This window comes from Etheostoma spectabile, chromosome 8 (genome assembly GCF_008692095.1).
Source record: "Etheostoma spectabile isolate EspeVRDwgs_2016 chromosome 8, UIUC_Espe_1.0, whole genome shotgun sequence".
NCBI classification, from domain to species: domain Eukaryota; kingdom Metazoa; phylum Chordata; class Actinopteri; order Perciformes; family Percidae; genus Etheostoma; species Etheostoma spectabile.
In genome coordinates, this window is record NC_045740.1 from 8711542 (window position 1) to 8723853 (window position 12312).

The following is a 12312-nucleotide window of genomic DNA, read 5'->3' on the forward strand; positions in this document are numbered from 1 at the left end:
AAAATCTTGTGAATTGTATTTTTTTGTTTTGTTTCATACATCACTACTGTTTTTTTGTTTTTGTATTGTATATAAAAAGCACTTTATTTTAATTTTTCAAATAAAGATCAAATGGATAATTTTTTCATTTGAATGGCTCATGATTATAATATAAAATGTGTTATTATTCATGCAAATGAATCTGTCATATAATCTCCATAAGAGACCACAAGGTTAAGATTTTGAAGGTCTTGAAGTATTTTCTTGTTAATTTAATCTCTTAGGGTGGAGTCAGAAACACACACTGCAAACCCAGGGGAACGGGAGTGTCTCTGATAAAAACTCATGCACCACACACCTTAAAGGTAAACAGAGGCCAGCACTTGCGTATATCTGTTGTGTTTGTATTGCATTCCAATCTGAGTGCACACAGGGATGACATCTAACTCAGGATGAAGCCAAATAATTAACTTAGGTAGCCTGGTGCCTGACAGAATCCAGGTATAAAGTGGCACATTGATTCGTAACCATAGGTAGTTAAAGAAAGGTCGTTACAGGGTCCATTGATTCGGATGATACCCGCCTACACTCAGATGTGGACCAATGAGTGGCTCTTAAAGTACCTCTGTGAGACCTTTATTGAAACTTTTATTTTGGCTGGCACGCCACGCAGCCTATTTGTCAAGCCTATCAGTTTGTGTGAGAAGCTGGGTTGAATTTTAACGAACCATTTTATTTGTGTTTTTATTCATTCAAATATGGACCGACCCAGCCTTCGACGGTTATTTTCTGCTTGTGATGTTAACAAGTCCGGCAAAATAGAGTACGATGACTTCACCGTTGTCTGCAGGGAGCTAAACGTCTCCGAAACTGAGATCAAAACTCTGTTCAACAAATTCGACGCAGACGAAGGCGGATACATCGACTACAGCATGTTTTCTTCCAGGTTTCAGGAGGTTTCAGAGACTCTGGACTTGGCGTCTTTTGGTGCTGGTTCGTCCCAAACACAAGGCCACCCGTGGGAAGAGTTTGTAGGCAGGATAGATGCGGAGTCGCTGCTCTCTGAAAGGTAATCTCACATCCGGCTGTTAGCTCAAGAATTTAGCCAAGTTTAGCCAACGGCTACTGACCGTTCCTCCTGGAATGTTAATTAGTAGGCTAACTGTCAACATGTTATCTAACGGCTGCACTGTTAACCTGTCCCATAGGCTGTATATTGATATTATACAGTCTATGGTTCCACGTGTTTTTTCCCCCCAATTTTATTACCTCTCTAAAACAGGGATTTATTATATTATTCTCAAACGTTTCGGATTGGCTTGGTGACGCCTGCGGTGTACAGAAAAGATATAGCTAGGCCTACGTCAAGGTTTTTGATATGGCTTTAACGGCTCTCTCCCGCTACACAGATTAGTGATACAGGTGTACCGTTTATGTTAAATTAAGACTATAACGGTAACGCTACTCTTTATTTTTTGTTGTTATCATTATTATTTTTGTCACTTTCCCCCACAATTGTCTATGTTCTTCACACTGAGCTTGCTGGAATTAGTTATGTTGTCATTGAGATAGCTCAGTCATCGTCATCATGTGCCCCAGTGAACAGGTGGTAGCTGTAGGCTGTGTGCTATCATCTTGACAACCACCCTCCATAATGAAGACCGTGAGATGTGAATGAAAGCCCCGGAAAAGGCTTGTTAATGGATCTTGAGTTAAGATGTTTTTCAGAGAGGTGTTAATCTACCATTTAACTAATATAACCATGTTGAATGAACACTCTCTTTATCGTCATGAAGGGATGATTTATTGCAGGTGCCTTACTGCATATGTTCCATGTTAAGTGGGCATCTTATTTAAAAAAGGTTCTTACAAATGGTAACAAGGGACTATGTTGGAGCAGAGGTAACTATAGAAAAAAAGACAGCCTCTATTATTAGCCATAAATGACCAGTTGTTGACCATAAACAGTTATGATTTTGAAATAGAAAGCTTACTATTATTAACCAGAGTTCAGGTTGACTTTAACTGTCTTACATGTATTAATTATGTGTGAAAGTGTGTAAAGAACAGGTAGAACAACTAAAATTCAAGCTGTGTAGATATGCATGTTGAAGATTTGATAGAAGAGAGACTAATTATGATCCGTGTGGGATTTAAACACATGGACATATTATTTGTTAAATAAAATGTTCCTGTCAAAGTGTAGGTTTGGAGATTTTTAGACAATGTTTTAATTGTACATTCTGCTAAAAAAAGCAGCATGCCTTAGCATAACAGTGGGGCTCGAAAGTTTGGGCACCCCAGATAAAAATTTGTATTATGTGCATTAAGAAGCCAAGAAAAAATGGAAAAATCTCAAAGGCATCAACTGAAAGATTAGACATTCGTATTATATCACAAAAAGTTAGATTTTATTTCCATCATTTACACTTTCAAAATAACAGAAAACAAAAAAATGGTGAAAGCTGAGACCTAACAGCGTCATGGATTATTCTCAATCATCGTCTGGAAAGACCAGGTGATGTCAATCTTAAGGTTTTAAATGCCCAGACTCATTTGACCTTGCCCCCAACAATCAGCACCATAGGTTCTTCTAAGCAGTTGTCTAGAAAACTGAAAATAGTTGACGCTCACAAAGCAGGAGAAGGCTATAAGAAGAAGCGTTTTCAAATGAAAATATCCTCTGTTCGGAATGTAATTAAGAAATGGCAGTCACCAGGAACAGTGTACAGCTGGAAGACTAAGAAAAATACCAGACAGAACAGCTCGCATGATTGTGAGAAAAGCAAGTCAAAACACACGTTTGACTGCACGATCCATCCAGAAAGACCTGGCAGACACTGGAGTTGTGGTACACTATTCCACTATAAAGAGATACTCATACAAACAGGGTCTATATGGAAGTCATTAGAAGAAAACCTCTTCTACGTCCTCACCACAAAAATCAGCGTTTGAAGTTTCCAAATCAACATATAGACAAGCCTGATGCATTGTGGAAACAAGTTCTGTGGACCAATGAGGTTAAAATAGAACTTTTTGACCGGAATAAGCAAAGGTACGTTTGGAGAAGAAAGGGCACAGAATTTAATGAAAATAACCTCTGTCCAACTGTTAGGCATAGGGGGGAATCAATAATGCTTTGGGGTTGTATTGCAGCCAGTGATCCTAAACACACCTCCAAAATCCACGGTGGATTACATCAAGAGGCGTAAACTGAAGGTTTTGCCATGGCCTTCACAATCTCCTGACCTCAACATAATTGAAAATATATGGATAGATCTTAAAAGAACAGTGCGTGACAGACAGCCCAGAAATCTCAAAGAACTGGAGGACTTTTGTAAGGACGAATGGGGGAAGACACCCCAATCAAGAATTGAAAGACTCTTGGCTGGCTACAAGAAGTGTTTACAAGCTGTGATACTTGCCAAAGGGGCCAGTACAAGGTATTAACTCTGCAGGGTGCCCAAACTTTTGCAGATGCCATTTCTTTTGTTTTCTGTTATTTTGAAAGTGTAAATGATGGAAATAAAATCTAACTTTTTGTGACCTAGTATACAAATGTCTAATCTGTCATTTGATGCTTTTTGGAGATTTTTCCATCTTTTCTTGGCTTCTTTATGCACATTAATACAAATTTTTACCCGTGGTACCCAAACTTTTGAGCCCCACTGTATTTGTTTGATCTAATTTAATATTTACTGTTATTCTTATTATTAGATGTTGTGGTGAAATCAAACATAATGAGCATAAGATCTTGCCAGTGGACCATATTGGTATGAGAAGTTTATATTGGTGTTTTGATCATTTTTACCCACTATGAAACTAGCACCTTTCAGGCCCACAGGAGTATTTGGTGTTATAAATTTAGATTTTGGGTGGGGTATGACACTGAGAACATGGCACTGATCTGTTCATTGCTGGCAGTAACTATTTGTTTAACTCCCACAGTCTCAGGGAGCAGCTGGCCGATCTTTACCAGGCCATTCACTCCTCTGCACACACAACTCTGCTGCAGCAGTATGAGGAAATGATCCACTCTCTGCTCAGTCAAAGCCTGGACAACCGACTAGAGTGTGAACAGCTGGAGACCAGTTTAAAGAGGTAAGGACAACTGTCAGCATTATAATGTGGGGTCAGTACAGTTCAGAACATCTGACCTGTGAAACGGAAATAAAAAAAATAAAGGGCCATTAATTAAACAATAAGCCACCTCACATAGGTGTTAATGATGATGAACGCTCAGCATGTGTGGCTATAATGTGTGAATGAGCAGTGACATTGTGTATTAGAATTTAAAAGTGAATGATTCAAATATACTGTGTTGGACAGTTAGTTTTCAGTTTTGTAGAATGTATTGAATAATTATAACTGCACTTAATGCAAAAAGACAGAGCAGTGATGAACTGCTGCCCTCTTGTGGCTGTAAACCACGGTGACACTGGAATGACCCTGGACCTTGATTCCCAGAGTCCACTACATCAACAGGGATTAATTGCTTGACTTAAAGCTGCCTTTATTGATTTTAGCCTACTAGACTAGAGGGCAGGAACAACATTAAAACAAGCAGACAACTGACATTATTGCCTTATAGTTGACATGTTAGCAAACAAATGTCCAGCAGACATAAAGCAACAGTTGCATTCATTTAAAGCCATGTTTCAGCCCACCAGACACATGTGAATCCAATGTTCCCTCTCCTTTTTATTTCTGTTTTGGTCTCCACAAGCTCCTGAGAACAATGTGGCTTCAGCTACAAGAGGTTCAGCTTTCTTACTGTCTCCCCATCATTTGGTGGTTAAAAGTTTCTCTTAGCTACTTAAAATTCAATTTTGAGTTTCACTCCTACACGTTGAAACTAATTCTGTTTAAGCTATAATTTGTTTTTTGGTTAAGCGCTTTCTGTGTTTCAGTAACTACACATCATGAGAAAGGTGACATTCCTTATTCAAGGAAGTAGGAAGACTTAAATGCGCTGCCTTGTTCTTTTAGTTCTTTTACACACCGGCTATCTACTGTGAGAATGTTTCCGCTATGTTGAAATAAACCTAAAATAATGTTTGCAATATTGACATTTAAAGTTATACCAAACTAAAGGAAATCCTATGTGAGATCTGATTGAGAAATCTCACTGAAAACATTCAGTGCACCTGTTCTGGTTGTTTCATGTGTTTGACGAGGGCAGAGAAGTCACAACTACAGCAAGTCAAATCAGTCCGGTAGAATCGAGAAATGGATTGTAGGTGAATGGATTCTTGTTGTCTGCTGTATTAATCTCTTGGACTACTGTTGGAAAGCCTGCTTTGATTCCGTGCTTGTCTGTCTTAACAGAGCTGAGGAGATGACCAACAGTCAGCTTGCAGAACTGGAGGATGACATACAGCAGCAGCTTGCCAGAACAGAGGAGAGGGTGAGAGATGAGGTAAGTGTGATACCTGCAGTATTCATAGTGGACGATTGCTGCTGTGATTCATAGAAGTGTAGTGCAATGTTATTAAACCAAATAAATTGGCTGCAATTAATCAATAAACAGTACACCGAGAAATGGAATAAAAGAATATGGAAGTTTCTCTTCACTGGTTCGTGAGCTACCTGCATTTTGGTGGTGCTGCACACAGCAGCAGGTTACAGGTCTACTCACAAAGAGCCTTTTGTTAAGGCTGATGAAAGCCCCTCTTTAAGGCCTGAGCCGTTCGGCACCTCTAACTAGTTTGGTTTCATGTAGGAGCGTAAGAAAATGGAAGGAGTTATAGCAACCATGCAGAGGAAGCACGAGAACAAGGTCGCAGACCTACAAGCAACTGTGGACAGACTGTTAAAGGTAGGGTTTCCCACACAACATGCATTTAAATTGTTATTCCATGGTAAACAGATTGTATAAAGATGATAATTATATTTTTTTACATCATGGAAAAGAGAGAGAGGGAACACAAAAGCTCTTGCAATGTGCAGCTCTGGCTTAATTTCTGCATTTTTTTAGGTGACCTTTGAACGAGCACTTTAAAAGACCTACTAAGATCTAATATCCAGTTTGAGAAAGGTAATCAGATTGAGGAATTAGTGATGCTGCTGAGATGCAGTTCGTGCAAGGACAAGCATAGAGGGTCATGTTTGATTAGACGCTGTTTGTATGCAAGTTGTGGAAGGCTGTTGTTGCTAGCTCCCATAGTTTATACTTACAATCCTTTCCTTTCTAAACAGCTCTGTTATTGAGTGTATATTTTACAGCATCTGAACATTAAGACAAATGACTTCAATCCTGTTGAAGTAGTTGCATGTTTGTATTAAAGCTTTATACTTTTAAGGTTACGGCGCAGCAGCAGAGCTTCTGCATGTACCTGCCGAAGCTCAACAGTAGGCTACAGTGGAGTTAATGTGCGTTAGGGCTACAGTGTTTACGTAGACAGCATGTCGAGACCGAACAGTGATTGGTCTACTCGGGCAGCTTGTGTTTCCACCAACAACTTTCCAGTACAGGGGACAATTGCCGATAGTGAAGACCAAAATCATGCAGGTTAAATAGAGGCTCAGCAATGTTCTCCTTTCAGGAACACGCATCTTTGAAAGCAGTTTACACAGTAAACCTGCTCAGAGCAATCTTTATATCACAAATTGAATTAAAGAGTGTAAACACATTACTTAAGCTTTTGATTGCATGGCAGTGGTTTTCTATTAGTAACCCAGATGAGGAAAACACACTTCTATTAAAACACTGTTGACAAATTGCTTGTGTTAATGTATTCTCAAGAGCCAAGAGGACTCTGTATTCAACCATTCAAAAGAGGAGGTGGTCAGACTGAACAGACAGATCAGTACTTTCTCACAGGTACGTCATGTTGGAAGGGATTGTTTTAGTTAAAATCCCATGCATGTTGTGTAGAAATGTTACTTATTCACTAAATCTCCTCACAGGAAAATGAGGACCTGCGAGCCTCTCTGCTGCAAGCCCAGACAAACATCGCCATCCTGCACTCCGAGCTGGACAAGCTGAAGAACATGTATGCAGACCAGAAGGCTCAACATGAAAGGTAAGGCAGTGTCTTTAAGCTCGGCTCGGCCGGCTCACGTCAGTTGACAGAAAATACGATCCAGCATCCTGTGCAACATCCTGTACATGTGGCTTTTGTTTCTTTACAGAGAAACGGATGAATTGAAGAGGATGGTTATGGAATACCAATCCTATTCCAATCAGATTCAGATTCTCCAGTAAGTCTGTCTTTCACTTGATAAAGCTGTCTAGTATGTTTTTTGTTTTTTTTGGGGGGGTGTCTCAATCAAGAATGCAGTTGGACTCTTTCCAAAAAGCTACCATGAAAAGTTAGTAATTACCATCTTTTGTTTTAGGTATGGTTCATCAGAATTAAAAAAAAAAAATCCTCATGCCCATTTACCTCTGGCGGGATATCTCGCCAGTGCCAGGCAAAAATAGTTTTGGTTTTAATTACTCAGGTTTTGAGATAAGTGTCTCTGAGATTCACGTTACCACCAAAATACAGTGGATGTAAGTTGAATTTTGTTTGTGGGGCTCATTAAAAGTAAAAAAAAAAAGATACTGAACATATAAAAGGTATATCGTCAAGATTTCTTTTCAGAAACAATGTCCCACTTACCCACAGACCTCACTGTAACAGCTCTTTAACTGCCCCTTATTTTTGCATTTATAAGTGGAATATGCAAGTGTAACAATTGGTTTATAACACACTATAACATAGCTGTAAACGGATATAAATGGGTATTGATGTATTTTTCAACAACCATAACTCTTGTGGACACCCATATGTGGAAGCTTTTGTATGAATAAATAATGAATGGCAATTAGTATAACTAATAAAACTAATGAACAGTTAAAATGTCACACTGTGTTGTACAGTCTGGAAAATACCATCCAGGTTAAGTTACACCACATACAAAGGATGAATTGTCCATAGAACTTGTTTCCAACAGTTGTATGAAAGTAAATGTTTGTGCATGTATGTGACTCTGCCTTGTACTGTATTCCCTTGAATACATCATCAGGGAAACAAACAAAGAGCTGTATGACAGTAATGACGGGCTGCGCTCTGCGTTGGCCAGTGAAGCGGTTGCAGCCAAAAGGAGGGTAAGTCCGTTTGCTGATGACATACTTCCTCATACCTACTGGCTCTACATCAGATAGACAATGACACAGTAAATTGTTTTCAATAGTTCATGTGTAAAAACAAAACGTTTTTTCACTGATATTCCAAATCTGCTCAACAGCTGTCTCCCCAAAATGAAATCCCAGCCCGAAGGATGAAGCCCCTCCGACAGAGCACACTCAACCACAGCAGGTATATCAAGTTTTTACACACGTGTGTGAATCTGCAGATAGATCTCAGTGAATTAAATTGTCACAGCTAAAGTAAGCGTGTGTTCTCTGGTGCAGCTCTGAGCCGGATCCCAGCAAAACGACCTTCTCTCATGTGGCCAGCTGGGCTGATAGGTACCTGGACAGTGGAGTGTCTCTGCCGATGGACACAGCGGAGAGCTCAGCCAGTGATTACGACAGCGACGACAGTAGGGGCTCGATGGAAACGGTGCACCACAGTTACTCTTATGTCCCGTCTGATGTGGAGGTCAGAACGCACATCAGGTTCAATAGTTGCTCAGGTAATCCCAATACGCTGTTGAGCTTTGACAACGTTAAATTAGTATTTGCTGCGTCTGTTACAGATATCAGAAATGAAATCTGAAGCTGCCGTCTCGATGGCTCCTAGCAAGGCAAGCTCTATTGCATCATCCCTACGAAGACGTTTGTCTGCGTTTTCGTCAAAGGTACATTGGCCTTAAATACATGAACAGTAAACATTCATTTTAGGGATTTGTATGAGACTCCTAGGTTAAAACTAGAGCCCGACCGATATATTTGCAGAGTAGGCTTTTCCCAAATTATCGGTATTAATAATGGCCGATTAAAAAAATATTTTAGTTAGAACTAATAATAAATGACTACAAATAACTAATGTTATGGAAATCTGTTTGTTTTGTTACTTGTTTCTGGATATATTTTTTTAAATTACATATCGGCCAATATATCAGAATATCAGATTTTTAAACAACCAAATATTTGTATCGGTATTTGCCTTAAAAATCCTTTATTGGTCGGGCTCTAGTTAAAACTAGACAGCATTTGGTTTGAAATGTTTATCAGCCGCACTGACAGACTGTAGGGTGACATTATCGTGACCCCTCAAAACAGTTCAGTCCACTTCAGACCTCTTGAGCATGTCATTTAGCTTAAAGTACTGCTGTACCTAAGCAGCCTCACAGAGCTGCTAGCATGTCTGTAGACTATATTTCAATGTGCTTTTCAACTATATGTTGAAATGTGGTAATTGAAATGCTGCAAAACAAAGTTATTTATAAATATTTATTTATTTATTTTAAATGGCTAACAGTAACTTATTAGTTTGGGGGGGAAAAACTGAACTCAAGGTTGTAACCACATCTCAGTTTTCATCAACAGATTGAGTTTGTTCAGCTGTCATCATGTGAACTAAATATGGAACTTGACAGATGTGATCAAAAGCTCTGGGAAAAACGATAGACCTTTTGAGTTTAGGCAAACTACTTAGGTCAAAAATAAACATTCGCACTCAACTAAATGAAGGCCTTCTTTATAATAAACACCACAAACAAAAGATTTTCCACATAAAATAGTGTTAGCTTGTTATTTTCTATGCATTTCCAAAGCCTTTAGACGCAGACATGGAAGAAACTGAGGAACCTACCCCGATGTACCGTCTGGTTTTAGCTGGAGACGCAGGAGCTGGAAAGTCTAGCTTTCTGCTGAGACTGACGCTGAACGACTTCAGGGGAGACATTCAGACAACGCTGGGTAGGTGCCACAGAAAACCCATCACATTTAATCAAACACTGACACCTTTTTGAGTTTAGACGTTTAAATCGGCTTTTTTGTTTGCAAGGAGTTGATTTCCAAATGAAGAGGATGCTAGTGGATGGAGAGAAGACAAGCCTGCAGATATGGGACACAGCCGGACAGGAGAGGTACTGCACTCACTCTCAAGGAAGTAGCAACAGGAATAACACGGAGTTATCAAGTGAAACTTTCAACAGCATGTTCTTTTAATAAAGACTCAAGAATGGAAAACACACAAGACAAAAAATAGTGTATTTCTTTTGATTTGTAGGTTTCGTAGTATTGCTAGGTCTTATTTCCGCAAAGCTCACGGAGTCTTGCTTCTCTATGATGTCACTTCAGAAAGCAGCTTCCTTAACGTCAGAGCATGGGTGGATCAGATTCAGGTAACTGTGGAAATGCTGATTGACATGTTGAATGAATGGAGAGAAAAAAATGACCATGCCCAAAAAGTAGGAATATATTTAACTATGTCCTTTTGATTTTTATTCAGGATTCAACAGAGGAGAAAATCCCCATGTGTGTTATTGGAAACAAGGTGGACCTCCGAGAGCAGCTTCCAGAGGGGAGCTGTGTGAGCAGTTTGCACGGAGAGAAGTTGGCCAAGGTGAGTAAGTTCTCATTCCACCTGATAGAACAGTGTTTATACAGACGGCGGCCTCCCAGGTGTCTAAATAAACAGACTTCATTCAGGTATGCCGTTTCTTTTCTTTCTTTGCAGGCATATGGCGCCTTGTTCTGTGAAACGAGTGCCAAAGAGGGAACCAACATTGTGGAGACTGTGCTTCATCTAGCAAGGTAGGAGGCCACAGAGAAAGTTTGAGTTTTTCCTTCACAAACCATGGAAACATTTAGATTTTTTTCCCTCCCAAAAGAAAAAGAAGAAAAAATGCAAACTGAGGCGGCATAAAATTCTCGGGGTCAAAAACTGAGTCAACCAACCCAAAAAAAACGATTTCTAAACGAAAAGGCGTGGAGTAAAAGGGTTGGTAAGTAGATAGATGGAGCAGTGAAGGAATATTTTGTGGGGAGAAAAAATTTCAAACTTTGTTTTTAACCTTTGAAGTTTTTTAATTTTTTGTTTAAAAATAAAACATCCGTTAAAAATTCAACCCAATTCCCAAAATGATTACAAAAAAGTTTTAAAGGACATAAAATCCACCAGCCGTTCTTTTTCTCATTTAGGGGAAGGTTGATTTTGTATCTTTCAGTAATTTCTCCCGCAAAAACTTAATTTTGAAGAAATGATCTTTTAAAGTCCCCTTTTTTTTTTTTTTTTAAATAAAAAGGTTTTCCCTGTTGGCTACTAGAAACTCCCGGGAGGAGGGCGGGGGGTGGCACGACACGGAAGGCTTGTATTTGTGGACGCGCTGACAGTTTTGTTGTTTTGCCAGAATTCCCCAGGGGGCGACAGAAAACTGCACTATAGTTTTACTTAAACCAAAAATTTTCAAAAATTTTTTAATTTCTGATAAAATGATTTATTTGGGGAAATGCACTATACAACATAACACATAAATAAGCATGTTACTATAAAATACGGGTCAAAGTTTGGGGCATTTAGAAATTTCCTTGACCCCCTTTAGACGTATCCCAAGCTCAATCGTTGCATTTTTTTTTTAACCGGGAGCGTTTTCAATTACTTATGTGTTACATAATTGCAAAAGGGATCCCCAAGTTTTTCTTTTTTTTTAAAAATGATTAAAATTGTAACAGAGTGCCTTTAAAACATTTGGATTAAGGTTTGATAATTGGGAATGAAATTTCATTCAGATCAGCCCCCCCACTCAGATAAACTGGGATTTTGTTTAATGGAGTGGTTGGAAATTTGTTTAAGGGGCCCCAAAACTTTTTACCGGTAGTGGGTTTATAATTTTTTTTTTTTTTTTTTTTATTTGGGGGGTTTTTTAAATTTAAAAAATGGACAAAAAAAAATGGGCCCAAAAAATAGTTTTTTTAAAAAGCTTTTTATTTAAAAAATTTGGCTTGAAAATAAGAGGGGAAAAAGAAGAAATATTTTTTAAAAATTTTTTAAGAAACATTGTAAAAATTTTTTTAAAAAAAAAAATTTTTTTTTAAATTTTTTTAAAGGGTTATTTGTTTAAAAAAAAATCATTTTTTTTTGAGTTGGGGTTTTTTAAAATCCTACAAAAAATTCGACCACTTTTTTTTCGCTTGATTTTTTCCCTTTTTTTTACAAAAAAAATTAATCCCCTTTTCCCCAAAAACAGAAAAATAAAAAATGGTTGAAAGTTGTTTTTCTAGAAAAAATTAAATTCCTTTTTAAAATTTCTGTCTCTTTTTGTAAACTTTGTTTTCCGTTAAAACAATTCAGGCTGCTTCCCACTCTTTCACAGTAAAACTTATTTTTTAAAGAACTAACCCCAAAAAAGGAGAGACATGATTGGGAGATGGTGATTTTTAAAACATTTCCTGCA

At 38.4% G+C, this 12312-nt stretch overlaps 1 protein-coding gene across 2 annotated transcripts; it reads left to right on the top strand.

The window, feature by feature from the left end:
• Window positions 1–407: 407 nt before the first annotated feature.
• On the top strand, window positions 408–10955 carry rasef2 (RAS and EF-hand domain containing 2). Of its 2 annotated transcripts, none has more exons than XM_032524120.1 (17): window positions 408–1048; window positions 3928–4080; window positions 5308–5398; window positions 5702–5797; window positions 6725–6802; window positions 6889–7004; window positions 7114–7182; window positions 7993–8074; window positions 8215–8285; window positions 8426–8570; window positions 8668–8769; window positions 9688–9832; window positions 9921–10002; window positions 10146–10260; window positions 10368–10481; window positions 10596–10672; window positions 10750–10955. In XM_032524120.1, the coding sequence occupies exons 1-17, from the start codon at window positions 738–740 to the stop codon at window positions 10772–10774; spliced, it is 1872 nt and encodes a 623-aa protein (XP_032380011.1). In that variant the 5' UTR covers window positions 408–737; the 3' UTR covers window positions 10775–10955. The 2 variants fall into 2 exon arrangements, with proteins under 2 accessions (XP_032380011.1, XP_032380010.1); XM_032524119.1 differs by having other exon boundaries at window positions 508–1048; window positions 8381–8570.
• The last annotated feature ends 1357 nt before the right edge of the window (window positions 10956–12312 follow it).